The sequence below is a fragment of the Plectrocnemia conspersa genome, unplaced genomic scaffold (genome assembly GCF_051122295.1).
Source record: "Plectrocnemia conspersa isolate PC_06_02 unplaced genomic scaffold, ASM5112229v1 ptg000011l, whole genome shotgun sequence".
NCBI lineage: Eukaryota > Metazoa > Arthropoda > Insecta > Trichoptera > Polycentropodidae > Plectrocnemia > Plectrocnemia conspersa.
In genome coordinates, this window is record NW_028277175.1 from 271,947 (window position 1) to 287,464 (window position 15,518).

The 15,518-nt window shown below is 36.3% G+C and overlaps 3 protein-coding genes across 5 annotated transcripts; 1 reads left to right on the plus strand and 2 right to left on the minus strand.

The window, feature by feature from the left end:
* RpL5 (ribosomal protein L5) lies at positions 1–1,843 on the minus strand. The gene is made up of 5 exons (XM_088198205.1): positions 1,781–1,843; positions 1,177–1,440; positions 793–1,112; positions 450–567; positions 1–239 (listed from the first exon to the last, which is right to left on the minus strand). Exons 1-5 carry the CDS (start codon positions 1,781–1,783, stop codon positions 39–41), a joined length of 906 nt encoding a protein of 301 aa, XP_088054331.1. The 5' UTR covers positions 1,784–1,843; the 3' UTR covers positions 1–38.
* A 2,791-nt stretch (positions 1,844–4,634) lies between these two features.
* Positions 4,635–8,849, minus strand: LOC148229038 (protein-associating with the carboxyl-terminal domain of ezrin). Of its 2 annotated transcripts, none has more exons than XM_088198204.1 (8): positions 8,613–8,849; positions 8,370–8,555; positions 8,161–8,300; positions 7,985–8,094; positions 7,597–7,923; positions 7,432–7,532; positions 6,056–6,139; positions 4,635–5,975 (listed from the first exon to the last, which is right to left on the minus strand). In XM_088198204.1, exons 1-8 carry the CDS (start codon positions 8,811–8,813, stop codon positions 5,082–5,084), a joined length of 2,043 nt encoding a protein of 680 aa, XP_088054330.1. In that variant the 5' UTR covers positions 8,814–8,849; the 3' UTR covers positions 4,635–5,081. The 2 variants fall into 2 exon arrangements, with proteins under 2 accessions (XP_088054330.1, XP_088054328.1); XM_088198202.1 differs by having other exon boundaries at positions 7,597–7,926.
* Positions 8,850–9,794: 945 nt separating this feature from the next.
* Positions 9,795–14,863, plus strand: LOC148229039 (uncharacterized). 2 transcript variants are annotated; one of them, XM_088198210.1, is made up of 6 exons: positions 9,795–10,443; positions 10,505–10,764; positions 11,141–11,293; positions 11,359–11,555; positions 13,344–13,492; positions 13,560–14,863. In XM_088198210.1, exons 1-5 carry the CDS (start codon positions 9,880–9,882, stop codon positions 13,376–13,378), a joined length of 1,209 nt encoding a protein of 402 aa, XP_088054336.1. In that variant the 5' UTR covers positions 9,795–9,879; the 3' UTR covers positions 13,379–13,492; positions 13,560–14,863. The 2 variants fall into 2 exon arrangements, with proteins under 2 accessions (XP_088054336.1, XP_088054337.1); XM_088198211.1 differs by having other exon boundaries at positions 13,571–13,616.
* Positions 14,864–15,518: the final 655 nt, after the last annotated feature.

Sequence of the window (15,518 nt, forward strand, 5' to 3'; positions counted from 1 at the left end):
TTTAGTCAGCCAACGAATGTAATAGTGTAGATACAGATTTAAGCGTCGGCAGGCACGGCTTGCAGAGCCTTGAGGAACGCAGCCTTCTTCTGTGCGACGCGGTTCTTGCGTTGCGCCAGGGTGTACTTCTTCTTGTTCCACCTCTTCTGTTTGGTACCTTCGGGAGTCGTCTTCTCCTTCTTTTTACGGGCGGGGTCTTCGCGGATGGAAGCGTGGGCTTTCTTGTACATCTCTTCTATCTATAACGGAAGTTAACAGTCAGCGGATCGGATGGTAAGAAGCTAAATGTGAAAAGACAATGTTCACAATAAAAACTATACTATCTCACTAAGTTAGTGGACAGTAGGCGTAATCGCGATATACTGTGGTCCACGTTCGACACTGCAAGACACTAGACGTCGTTGACAGCAATTTTCATGGACTTATTATAAAAAAAATTACATAATTACCGAGTCAGAGATGACGCCGAATTTGATATATTTGCTAAATTGTTTCTTGAAAGCTTCTTCGTCGTCGGCTTCGAGGGACTTCATGTAATCTGCCACGTGCATTCCGAAGATGTGGGATCTGAAACGGTAGCGAGACACGTTAGATTGACGTTTATTGAGTGCATACTTTATGCGAGATTTGTATCGACGAGCGGTTCGAGCGATCAAAATCGAAATCGCTCTCACAACCAAAACCCGCCTATTTTATATAGCTCCGATATTGCTGTCCGAAAGAGTCATTCTCATTCACGTTCGGAGGATGAATGGAGCGAGGGTAAAAATGGTCAGTTCGAAAAATGTTTACCTGTGGACGTCGGCGTCGAAGCTCTTGCCTTCGGAGTCGTATCCGGGGAAGCGCTTGGTAGAGTGGGGGATGTTGAGGCCGCCGTCCGCGGCGCCTTTCAGGGCTCCGAAGACGCGAGCGCCGGTGGTGGTCCTAGCCAGGCCGACGTCCAAGTGACACCTGAAAGCTCCGGGACCGTTCTCGACTCCTTCGACGTTGTATTCGCCGCCGGTGACTTCTTCGGTTCCGGGGTAGAGCTTGTCCAGCTTCAACTTAGAGAGCAATCTGCGAGCCAGCAGCAGACCGGTGCAATACGCGGCGGCGTAGTTCGTCAGACCGACCTAAGAATCGAGATTGTTAAAGCGCGATAGCATATGGCATGAAGCGATTGGACTGAAAACTCACCGAGATACCGAAGTTGGGGAGCTCGTGCGAATAAGCGGCGCAGATGATTCTGTCGCCGTTGATGCGCGAGAAAGCGATCTGGCAGGTGATGTCCTTGTTGGACAGCCTAACGATCATTCTGTACTTGGGGGTGTTGTATTTGTTCTTGTCCTGAACGGTGAGCCTCTTGCGGGCATAGTAATCGGTCTTACCCTCGCGACGCCTCTTGAACTTGACTTGGTACCTTTTGAAGTACTGCTTGTTCTTCACTACTTTGACGAAACCCTGGAAACGAAAAGATTCGCGTGAGCGACCGGCGTAAAATCGCGACAAACTGTTTCGAACTGTTAAGTTATCAGAGACACGTCAAAATCAAAGTTGACGGATTGGAAAGCGGCGCCGACCGGGAGCCGGCCGTAGAACACGACCGGACTCCTTCTGGCGTCGCCCCCGCCCCGAATCATATGACGCGCATGTGTCAAAATGTTCATCACGAGCAAACGGAATATAACCTCGAAAAGCCAAGACCGTAATCCGCTCCCATCCCGCGATTGCGAACGCAGGGTGGCGGATCGTAAGTTAAAACAGGGAACGCGATTCCCCGAAGAAGTATCCGAAGACTTACCATGGCGAAGCGATTGCAGCCGATGGGCGCAACTACCGGCGCTCCGAAGGCTGGACTCGAAAGAGAGAACACGAGTCACGCTGTGTTGCTGCACCGAAAAATCGCCACCCCACTCTATTTATTTCATATTATTTTAATATACATATTAATAATTATGTGTGCGATTATAAAAATTGCATTAGTCAAAAATCATTCACTTGTTAAATATATTAAAATCGACTCACATATATTTTTAGTATGCGTATTTTGTGGCTTTTTCAAATAAAGCTAATGTACAATTTAAAAACATGTAGTAAATATAAGGAAGGAAATCTGAAATAGTGTTTAATAGAAGCACGTATTTTGAAAAAAATTGTGGCAAATGTTGAATAGATGCATATTTATGCAAAAATCGTAAAATAAGTAAATAAATGCTAAAGCTAAATTTTAAAGAAAAATACTTTTTTAAAGTTTACTTTGAATTTGCATACATACATGTTAGCTACGAGGATCTGATCCAGTTTTTATCATTTAATTTTGATATTTTATAATTTTTTTTATGTTTATTTTAATTTTTAAGTATTGTTCTATTTATGTATATATACGTTTTTTTATGTTTTATAAATTTAAAATTTGTCTTCGACCATCGTGGCGCATTGGGGTAACCTCCTAGGCCACGATGGTCTTAATTTAATCTAAAAAAAATAAAAATAAAAAATACAAATACATATACGCATACACACGTGCATATACACGTATAACTAAAAACACGAAAACAAGATAAAAGAACAGACACAAATCACCTTAACAGGTGTCCCATACGAACTAAACCAAATCCTCATATGTGCACGAAAAAATATCAATATCTCGATGCACAGATTGGCAAGTGTTCCAGTCCTAGACTTTATAGGCAATCGACCGAGAACTATAACCATCTTCCGGAGCCCATATTTGGAACTGTTCGAGCACTAAAGGGTTTTCTACTATGCCTTTGAGCAATTTCCAAAAGTGTTTAATTATATAAACACTTTTGCGAGTTGACAACGAAACGTATCCCAACGCTCCCAAAAGTACTGAGAAATAGGAACTGAGAGTACCTGTACTCCTTCAAGTATAAATATCAAGAAGGAATTCACGCTGCACTTTTTCTAGCCTCAATTCACTAAATTGACTCAATAACGCCTTTAATCCATATAATAGAGTCAGCTTCTAGTATTCTAAGGACTAGAGCATCATTAATAGTGCAAAATACTACAGTATTCCTGAGCTGTAAACTAATGAAAACAACCAAATAGGATTAATTGTCCGTGCACAAAGCCAGATGTTTTTTTATTCCAATGACAAGGACGTCGTTTTGGGGGAGGGCAGGTGAAGTCATTTGCCCCACCCCTTGAATTAGGCCAAAAAATGCATGTCATTTAATGAAATACTATAAATTTTAATGAAATCGAAATATTAAAAAAATGAGTACTGCCTGGCCAACTTTTGCCACTTCTCCCCCCCATCCTGGAAAAAGCTAAAATAATATTTTCATTAATAAAAACCAAAGACATTTTCATCAATAGATATATTTCTACTAGCAAAAATAGAATTTAACTGATAGGCATTAGTGAAATGATATACTACTCTAAAATGTCTATGAAATACAATAAATTTATCTATTGCGAAACCTCCATTTGCTCTTCAAATCCAAACTTTGTAAAACTAGTAATATCATGTAAATAAATAATGATAAGTATGTAAATGTATATATTTCTATGTATGAAAAAGTTGAAATCATATAATTTTATTAGCACCTGTTAGATAAATTATATTTTAGCTGTTAAAAATATACATACATATATCTACCATATAATTTCCCTAGTATAACATATTTAAAAATATATTTAAGGAATAGATTCGAAATGGATGTTTTTTTTAATGATAACCCGAGAATTTTGGTTTGGCATTTTAGATTCTTTCATAAGTTGCCCAGTCAGTGGTCGTTTTATAATATTTCCACTTTATTAAGATTCATAGTAATTCATTAAATGAAACGTTTGGTTTTCTATCGTTCATATTAAGACTTTTTATAACAATATTACAAATTAAAATAAGCTATAATTTATTGAAGCATAGCTAAACAGAATTTTAACTAAAAGGAGAGCGCAAAAAACAATTTTCTCTTCTTAGAAGTCAAAAATCCACGTCAAAAGAAATAAAATTGCTGACACAATTTTATTGCTTTTGACGTGAATTTTTGACTTCTGGGAAGGGATAATTGTTTTTGCACCCTTCTATTGAGCAAAATTCGATTTTAATACACTTTAACCAGTTCTATCATATCAGAAGTCCGTATTAATATCAGTAAGGATAGCTATCATAATTTTGAAACATATGTAATATCGAAGTGCAGACAAACTATGGAGCAATATGTGACGTCTGTCTGAATTTGTTCTTCCGTTTGTTTTCCCCTGACAAACGAATCGGTTTTCCAAAATTTCCAATGCCACCCACCCCCTCCCAATGACGTCCCTGCTAAGCAGAGATTATTTATTCCATAGAAATTTCATCATTGCCGAGTCTTACGAATTTTTAATCAACACTTTAACGCAAAAAAATATTATCTGCTGTGTATTTATTATCAACAGCTGGCGCACAAAAACATCATTCATCACATCATGATCATTGAATGCCCTTAAATCTCTGCCCCAAGATTATTTTTTTCTCGTCCCATTCGCTATTGTTGTAGATAAACGTGATTTATTTTTAAAATTAATATTGTTTTATTCGCTTTATTCTCAGCGATCGTGTGAATTCTGCATTTATATGACTCTTTAAAAAAAATAGCATACAGTAGTCTCAATTAAGTAATTACAAAATAAAAAATTCAAACTTTGAAATTGTACATAAAAACGTTTAATAAATATTTTTTTTAATTTACAAATAGTAAGACAAGCAACAGATTTGCAAATATAGCATATATATTAAATTAATAAAATGTAAATTTATAACAATATATTTATTATACAATAATATTAATCAAGATTTAACAGTCGTTTATTATCGACAATCGATAATGGAATTAATTGTTTAATACTAACTGTTGGATTTTATATTGACGTTTGAGGTCATAAGCGTAGAATGATGCATTTTGACAGTTTTAAAAGACGCAACTTTAATTTACTGTCGTGGCGTTCCACAGTATCTGAATGAACCATATCGCTCCGACGGACAATAATATAAACCGAACGATATATTCCATGTTTGCTATGCGATTCGAACCCGTTTCGCACCGCAGCGATGGCGAACCGGCTTTTTCCTCGGAAAACAGCTCACGGTATCAGTCTTCGTCCCAGTCGACGTCCCCCCATGTGCTCCCGCCGGTTCCGGCGACGCCGCTCTCGTCCACGGCCAGACTAGACTTTACGCTTTTTGAGTTTAGAGATTCCAGTATTAAAAGCGTGCTGGCCTTTTCGATGACCGGTACCATATCGGTGAAGAAATCAAACTCTTCTTTTTTGTTACTCCCGACGCCGTTCGTCGAGTTCGACTTTTGGTTCTTTATGTCCAGCTCGGAGATGTCTGCGATCTTTTTAGATTTTGCCGCGAAAGCTGCATCCTGCAAAAAGGATCTGTCGTTTTGCTTATAACCGCCGTTATCTAAACCTTCCGTTTCTTTGCTCGTCTCGATTTCAATCGGTTTTATATTTTCGAAGGATTCAGAATATTCCTTCGGATCCACGCTCTCTTCGCGAACTTTCGGGGCGTGTCTGTTCTCGTCTTCCCAATCGCTCCAGTTGTCGTCGCTGTCGTCCACGTTTTGAACGATTTCGTCGTTCAAGTCTTCGCCGCCGTCGGGCGATGGTCTTTCGTGAAGACAAGGATTGTTACCGATCTCCATCGACTCTCTGCTTCCAAAGGAGACGTCTCGAGATATAGATTCTACAACAGCGTTCTGAGAATCGACTCTTTTATCCTTGTCGACGAACACGCCGACAATTTCGTTTCGACGATTTTGGTTTACCGCATCGACGTTTGTTAATTTTTTTCTACGTATATCGGGAACTAACGAATCGTCTAGTTTGGAATGAATCATCGGTCTCCCGTCTGTGAATATTTTAGATCGTTTAGCACCGATCACTGTAGAAGCTCCTAGAATGGGTATCAAATCAGCCAGGCAATACAGAGTCATAGACACTAGGGTGTCATCTGTATCTTTGATGCCGAGGAGAAGCTGTAATTATAAATAATATATTATTTAATACTCTCGGGATAAAAATGTTTATTGAATAAAAAAGACAAACGGACGGATACCTCCGGTAAGATGTGCGCAGTGAGTTCTTGCTCGGTAAACGTTCCCATGTAGTCGGAAAAATATTTTAAAAGTAGTAATCGTACCTACAAAAAACAAAATTCAGGTCAGTATTCCTTTCGACTGTTTACCACATAAAATTGTATTTTTATTTGAGAATCGTTTTTTTACATTTTAAACGATTCAAGTGTAAGATTTCGAAGTTATAGAAATTACAGCATTGTCAAGTCTGCCGATTTTTTAATCGTCGCTACCATATTTTAACTAGATATTTAGTAGATAATATGAAATAGTACATGAGTCTAGGAAAATTTACCGCCCGTAATTCTCCACCAGCAATTAATCGCTAACAGTTTTCCACCACGTTAATTGATCACATAAACAATTTATAGCCTACAAATGATTGCACACATATTTTATTGTCAGATTAAATTTATTGGTCGTTTTAAATTGAATATAATGGTTTTATATAGATATATTATTGTATAAACTAGATTAAGCATTTATTATATACATATTCATAGTCATCTAACATATGTTTTGCGTTTCGGAATTTACAAGTAAATTTAAATTAAATTCACTTCAGGTGATTTACTTTTGAAAAAAAATTTATAAGTTGAAATTACAAAATGTTTTTTTAACTTCTGACTTCTAATGATTAAGGATTGGATGAAGTACACTAAACCAAATTTTGACTAATAAAAAAGCGCAAAAAACAATTATCACTTCTCAGAAGTCAAAAATTCACGTCAAAAGCACTAAAATCTTGCCGTCGCCGTCGCAGTGGGAACTGCGACGAATCGGTGGTTTTTATTTTTAATTTTTTTATTAAAATGGATGTACCAAATTTCGATGAAACAAAAAAAGACTCGTGTTGACACAACGACAGGCAGAGTGCGATTAGTCATCTAAACAGACCAATACAAAAATCGACATTCATTTCCGAATAACCTAATATTTTTATATTTTGTAAGAAAATTTTCGCTACGCAGATTTCATAAGGTTAGGTTTGGGTTTGAACAAAAAATGGACATTTCGTATCTTTTACAGTGAAGTTATATTTTCAATATTATGAATATAATTTTATTAACAAGTCCAGTTGAAATGTATCAAATAATTGACTTATAATTCCATTAGTCAATATCAGTGACTGTATTTATTTAGTGCCGATGATTCGGTACACGAATGTTCGAAACGTTCATTGTTTCTAGAAGGTAAAATATGCTAGCGATCATTTGTAGGAAATAAATTGTTCATGCGATCATTTGACTATTAATTGCTGGCGTGCAATTTCGAGCGATAAATTTTCCAGACCCAATAGTCCGCTTCTGCCTCGTTATTGTTTGTATTAAGTAAGTATTTGAACTATGTATTTTACCTGAGTGTCTCGAACTCTGAACATTCGCAGAAGTTGCGGAGTTATGTGATGTTTAAATACGCTCAATGTAAACAGTCCCCGATTACTCGGAGATTTATTGTCTGTGAAATGAGAAAAATATATATATTACGACCGTCACTAGAGTCGAGTCGGAGACCGACGCACCTTTGGGGGTCAAAACGTACGGCAACAGTTTCTCTCTGGCCGTAGTGTTCAGCAATACGAGCCTAGATAGCAGAGACCCTCCCAGTTGTCTGGCGACGGTCTCTTCGTTAAACTCGCTCAGTTCGTTGAGGAGGGAAGAGAAAAAATTCTTCTTCTCCGATTCGGACTTGATCGGAAGCGAAGACAGGAACTTGTGGACGGATATGAACTGGTGGTTGAAGAAGTCGTGACGGAGGAGGGTGGCGAAAGAAGGCCTCAGACTCGCCGTGCTGTTTTGCAGCTCCATTTTACAATACTGTTTGAACTTTTTCAGATGAGGTACATCGTCTGCTGAAAACAATAGATTTAATCAATGCGATCGGAGCGATGACAAGCGAGCGATTTGTACCGTCGTTTCGTCCTTTGAACGCGTCTTCGACTAGAATGCAAAACGCATATTGGTCCACTTTGGCGAAGCTGTCTGAAGATTCTTCGTCGGGATCGACGGCCGAATCGTATCTGACGATCGGAATAGATTCAAATACGATTTATACGCTATAATACGACGCTTCGACATATACACACCTGTGCGTTTTGATTTGTTTCAAATAAGACAAAGTCATTTCGGAGAACGGTTTGAGGAATTCCATTCCGCCCAGTCGCCATGATCCATCCGGCATTACGTAAATCGAACTAACGCTAATGTTGTTGTGCGATTGAGCCGCCTAAAATCGGTAGGTTCAAAGTGACTGATTTATATTTAAAACAAGGCAAAAAAATATTTATGTGTTCACCTTTCCGTGCAAGAAGTCCAACGCCTGAACCACCTGGTGAAGGCCGACGCAGATTTGAAGCGAGTCCTGCGAAGACAACACTTGAGACAAAGGCTGAACCGGTTCGGTGGCGAGATAAGACGTTCCTCTGCTTTGCCAGTGCCACAGGTAGCGAACGATGTGCGGGTGGCGGTATTTCATCAAGTTCTGCAAAGGACGGACTGCGTTATCGCGCGATATGAAAGATAGAGGGGACGGACTCACGTTGGAGCATTTGTCGAGTGGACGGAGGGAGTTCGCTTTGGTAGAGTCGCTCTTAAAGACAGAAATGGAGCCGTATCCTTTGAGATTGAAGAAGGACGCGCTGTCGTGAATGGTGGCGCGATAGTGGCCCCAGAAGTCGGTGATTTCTATCGCTTTTTCGTTTATTTCTAACCCTTTGAACCTTGACGTATCGCTTCCCATTTTGACATTTATCGAATCGCTAGGGATGTCGCTAAAGCGCTCGCGTCGTCTCGAAGTAACGAGTTGACAGCCTGTCGCGATTACAAATATTGACTATGTAATTTATTATATTTTTTATTTATGGTTACACGGTAGCAGCATCGTTAAATTCAATTTTATTTTCAAAAAAAATATGCAGAATATCATACAAAACATTGCATCTATAATTAGAACACCTTATTAACACGTAACTCAAATTATTTAGATATTTAAAAATCAAACTATTGGGATGTATTCCGGTTGCCTTTTACGTAGCGTGTAAAAGTAAAGATTCCACTTCTCATCTTCAGTAACAATTCGACTTAAAAATAAATCTTTCTCTTATAGTCATTTTTTATTGACATATTGAGATTCGCTGTATAAAATATTCTTCAGACAAATATGAGATACCCATATTCTGAAAATTAACACATTTTCTAACTTTTTAAATGTCTGTGAACTGATGTAGGCGACACATTGAGCTTTTCTGCTAGCTTCTATATCGATTTTCGGACCTGATTTGACGATAGCTAATATTTTCACTAACAACTCGCCTTTACGTAGATATTCAATGGCATAATTTCCGGAATGGAATTTTTAAAACCACATCTGCCACTTTCTAAATTTTTTGGCACCCCTGCCCAATGTATTTCAAATGTATAAACTCGTATTGTCAAATTATAAGCAAGTTATAACTCATAAAGCATAAGATAGCTTAACTGATATTATTTTATCTGCCACTATTGATTTAATTTAAGGTTGAAAAGATCGAAATAAAAAATATCGCGTTACTAATTTGCATCATTAATACTACTTATAACAAACACTAAAAGAATAGTAAAATTATCTTTAATGTTATTTATCAATTATAATAAAAAAATAAATACCTATTTATCAGTTATCGTTTATTATTTCTGCTGTAAGAAAGTATGGTCAATAAATATACTGTTAAGGTTTAAGAACATAACTACGCTGACAGTTGAGCGTCGCTTGTTGTCATCTTATTGTAAACAATCGAAAAATCGTATCAAAATCAAAATCGAACATTATGACTTTAAACACATACGATAAATCCAAATCGAACAGCGTGTGCCGCATTTGCTTGACTGAAAATTCGGAGTTAGTGTCGATATTCCGACCTAAGCGAATCGATGAGCAAATTTTTTATTGTACGAATATAATGATCGATTACGACGCCTCGCTTCCCGAATCAATCTGCGGGAGTTGCACCAGAGAGTTGAACGCTTCGACCGAATTCAAAAGAAAATGCGAGGCCTCAGACGAGCTCCTCAAGCGATACGTCGCTTCCGCGCGGGAGGAGGTAGGGGAGGACAAACCGATCAACAACGAATTTAATTTAAACAACGTAGATCTGAGCGACTCGGACTCTGGTGATTTGAAAAAAACTGAAATCGAAGCGGCGCCCGATAAACTCGACGCGTTCGCTTGCAAAACTTGCGGTCTCAGATGTCAAAACAGATGGGTTTTAAAGATACACATGAGAACGCATTCGGGCGAGAGGCCATATCAGTGCGACGTCTGTTCCAAGAGGTTCGTCTCCAATTCTAACATGCGGATGCACCGGCAGCTGATGCACAACGACGACAGACAGGTGACCGATCAATCGACGACTTCGCTTATTTTTTAAATGACATTGTTCATATATTTTTCAGGTTTGCTCCGAATGCGGTAAATCATTCAGCTGTCTCGCGTATTTAAAGAGGCACTCCGTGGTGCATTCTACTGTGAAACCGTACGGCTGCACCGTTTGCGAAAAACGATTCAACACAAAGTCTTATCTGAAGGAACACATCGCTCGCCACACGGGAGACAAGAGATTTTTTTGCGAAATTTGCGCATCCATGTTCATATCAGACGTTAATCTCAAACAACACATGCTCGTCCATGGAATACAAAATAGAAATTTTAAACGGTCAGTTGCCTATGTTTACTATTATGTATTATAAATACTGGAGGCATTTACAGTACACCACAGTAGCATAATACGTTTTATTGATTACATTTGTGAGTGCAAAAACATTAATTTCTACACTGCGATCGGTCGGTCGCTCTGAGGGGCGGTACAAGTATGTGTAAGCACACAGGGCGATATTATTTTTTGTTTTCGAGTACTGTTCCCCCCTTTTTCGCTGTTTTTATTGTTATATATGTCTTATTTGTTATAATAATAATAATTTATTTTTGAAATTAATAGTTTTATTTATTTAAAAAAAATATTTTACTTCTTCTAATTCAGTTACGTTTTTATGTTTGATATTCAAGTATTTCATGCATATTATCTTTTTCAGACATCAATGTACATTTTGCGAGTACAAGACGATGGGAAAAGTGGATCTAGCTAGACATGTACGTAAACACACAGGAGAAAAGCCATTTCACTGTCCGCACGATGGTTGTAAATCAGCGTTTGCCGGAAAAGCGTCCCTAAAGCTACACATTAGGTAAAATATAAGGTGCGATGACAGCATGATTAAGCGCGTTAATTTAATTATCATTAACGTTGCAGAATTCACACGGGCGAAAAACCGTACGCTTGCAAAGAGTGTCCCGCTAAATTTTCCCGAGGAGACAAATTCAAAGATCACATGTTGAAAAAGCACAACATCACAGAAGTGGGGCCGAGCAAGCGCTCGCGTCTAGTGGTCAAAGAGCTTGCCGAAGCCGCGGAGAACGGGCAGCCGGTCACTATACCCATAGACGTTTGTAAGTCGACTGCGTGACAATAACAAGACTAATAAAAGTTTGCCTTAAAACCTTTTTAAATGTGTTGTTTTTTAACCTCTTGCGAATTTTAATACTAAAATTACTAATTTATTTTATATTTTTATTTATCGTCCATACAACATTAAAGTATTTGGCGCAATACCTTACAATAAGCTAGACACAATCATCAACAAATGCAGGTATGGAAATAGTGAGTCTCTCTGGTCTCTAACTTTTCGTGGTCAGCTTAGTCAAGTGGTGAATCTTGATATCGAGAGTTAAAATAATTAGTAAAATAATCGAGATTTTTTTAACAAAATCTCAATTGTTTTTTAATTATTTAATTTTGTATAGAAAAAATTATAATAACGACATCTGTTAGAATAATATACTATCTAAAATATAATTAATCCATTTTGCTGCCCTAAAATATTCAAAGATGTCGCTACGATTTTGTTAAAGATCGAGTTTCATAAAAGCGTGTTAACAAGTGTCCGGCTGTAAGACTGAGTCCCCAAAAAGCGTGTTTAATCAGATTCCGGCGCTTTAAGTTTTTAAATAAATTTTTAAAAAGCAAATCGGCCATTATTTTTCGTTTTTGGAAGATTTCAGCCGTGGAAAAGTTTTATCGTTTTGTGTCGATGCTGACTTAATCGACAACAGGGCATCAAGCAAGCACTGTAAGTTGCTTGTTCTCTTTCCCGTTAATTATTTTTAAAGTATTTTAAATTATTTTTTCTATTATTATGTTAAATGTAAAAAGACAACGAATAGACTAAAAGAAATATATTTTTAAATTGTTAAACTAATGTTAAATGTCAGATTTCTTCGGTGGACTATGTAGATTTTAATGTTACAAGAGTCCATAGAATACATAGTTATTAAATAGCCTGAGAAGAATTTATTATTCTGTCTTTTTCTGCCTTGAAAGAAAAACTAAAAAAGTCATTATTCTTTTGTTTAGTTAAAAATTCAGGTTTTTGCAAATATTTAATTAATAACAATTATATATTCTCTTTGCTTGATTGTTTTTTTTAAATTGCCAGTTGAAATTTCGAGCTTAGTTCTGATTCAATATTTTCTAATTATTTCAACAAAAAATTTTAAAGCCCCTTCGGCTGTCCATAGTATAACATCTATTCTACTGATGTACTCTACAGTGATCCTTATTGTCTGTAAAATCTTCAATATCCCTTCAGCAATAATCAAACATTCTTCGTCTCACACGTCACTGAAATTCAAATCACTTTTGACATGTTGGCTAATTGTGATTCATCTGGTTTTCACGTCTAAAATTATGTTTAATAGTATTTTTCAAATTTAAATACATTCTTTTGTAAAAATGAAAAAATCATTATGTACGGTAGAATATTTAAAAGTGATTACAATTTTTTTAATGGCGTTTATCGTTTCTTCGATTGTGTATTAATATAGTTTTAAAATTACCAAAGCAAAGATAAGGCCAATTATATCAGTTGAGAAGATCGTAAGAAATTTTTTGCCATTCAAATACTTCTGACCTCTAATAAAAGTATGCATATTTTCAAAATCTGACACAAAGTCACCTTTTATTACGCAGCATTATTAAAAATGCAGTTGTTGTAAATTATTTAAAAATAAATTCGGGAAATAAAAATTCTTGATTGGGCATTTTTTGAGAAATAATTCATAGAATATTGCTGTAAATAAGACAACTTGAAGCTAGAAATTGTAAAATTATATATTAAAATTATATTCAGTATAACTAACGAAAGGATAAACCTGATGCTACCAATTTTTTATGTTCAGCTCTACTTTGGCTCTACAGATATGTTTTTAAATAGCAGCGATTAGGTATTTGAAGTTTTGTGACCACACTAATAAACATATGTTCCATGAAATACTACGAAGGAAAAGGAATTAAAAACTTTTGAACTATGATCCATCCAGGATATAATGTAGGTATTTGCTTTTGCACCAAGAACTGCTGGTCTTTGTATTTAAATTGAAATTCCTCATTTGTAGTTATTTTTGAGTTTTTCCGGTAACATTGAAGATTACTTTGCGATTGTACTTGAAAAATGATCCAGAACCCAATCAGAGACGTTGATTTTGAGAATATTTTCAAATCGTTTGAAGTCAGAAGTAAGAACCTCCAAGTACTGACAATAGGTAAGTAAGCTTTCATGTTTTTCTATATATTAGTACTGATAAATTAAAAAATTAGTTGAAATCCCCTCGTCCGAACAAGCAATTGAATTCTTCTTTTAAACTTGATTCTAAACCAGAAATTATCGGGTTACCCCTAAAGAAAAATTAAAAAAGAACAGTCTCGAATCTATCCCGAAAATATTTTTTAATTTATGTCTTTTCAGTGAAATCATATTTGAATACATTTTCACTGGTAGATATATATTTTTGTAAAAACATAATTTGTCTGGCAGGTGCTAGTAAAATTATATAATTTCAACCTTTTCATATCGCATATTGCTGCATAGTTAGTCTGCACTTGGATATTACACTATGTCTTAAAAATATGATAGCTATCCTTACTGATATTATTACGGACTTCTGATATAAATGTATTGGTCGAAGATTATTCAAACCGAATTTTGGTCAATAGGAGGGCGCAAAAGCAATTATCACATGTGCAAAAGCAATTATTTTTACATGTGCTTCATTAATCGTTTCTCACTTATTATAAGTCGTAATATTGTTATAAATAGTCCTAATATGAACTCTAGATAACCGAGCGTTTCCACTGTGACGGCGACAGCACGATTTTATTGTTTTTGACGTGGATTTTTGTCTTCTGAGAAGGGATAAATGTCTTTTGGGTACTCCTATTGGTCAAAATTTATTATAATATTGATATAAAAAGTCTTAATATAAACGCTAGATAACCAAGCGTTTCTATTGCGAAGGTGACGGCACGATTTTATTGCTTTTGACGTGGATTCTAAATAGAGATCCCATTGAATTGGCCCAAAAAATGCATGCCATTTAATGAAATACTATCTTGATGAAATAGAAATATTAAAAAGACGACCACTAACAGGCCAATTTTAGCCCCCATCCCTCCCTGTAAAAATATGAAATGACGTCCCTGATTTTAAATGCTACTACACGTGATTCTTGCACTAATGCTGTGCTTTCTTGGTGATAACATTCTGTGTGATAAAGTATCTGACCTTCGCAAGCTGTTTCATGGCAACGAAAAAATTCAAATCTTTTTTATAATGTTCCGAATGCTTCGTATTGAAGTGACGTAAGAGTTTTGAAGGTTTAATAGACTCAGTACTTAGAACAACCTTGCAAAAAAAAACAAATTGTTACTATACCATTCCATCTAGTAAGTAGTGTCATATTCATATTTCAGATAATCTTTTGAATATTTTATTTTTCTTTCCATGGCAAGGGATTTCCAAATTCACGGCGACATAACTTTTCGTAAATATCAGTTTATATCCGGTTATTAAATTAAAAATCATGATGCTATTCAAACTTTAAGACACTGATTTATATCATTATTTTAAAATCACAGAATACTCTTCGTGACCCCATTTAGGATCGCGACCAATAGGTTGGTATCCCGTGGTTCAGATGCTAGTCAAATTTTTGGGTGTTCTGAAATAGTGATTTCTTTCGTGTTTTTTGTTAGGCTATGCACATTTGTTCGACAGTCACTTTCTACTAAGCAATTATGTAAGAATACCCACAGGAGTTCTTCCGTAGGATATAGTAGTTGATTGTTAAGGATTAAAAACTATTATATATTTTTTTTCTTTAAACGTGTTAAAAAAATAAGCTGGAGTAATGATAAGTACATCGAACATATATCCGTATAGTGTGCTTTAGATCTAATAGTAGGGGCCGCAAAACCGAACTTGCCATCTCTTTCTAAATGATGAATAATGATGAAATGGATAGTTCTCGAACTGACTGTATTAACGCAAATAGAGTATAGTTAACATATTAGTGTCA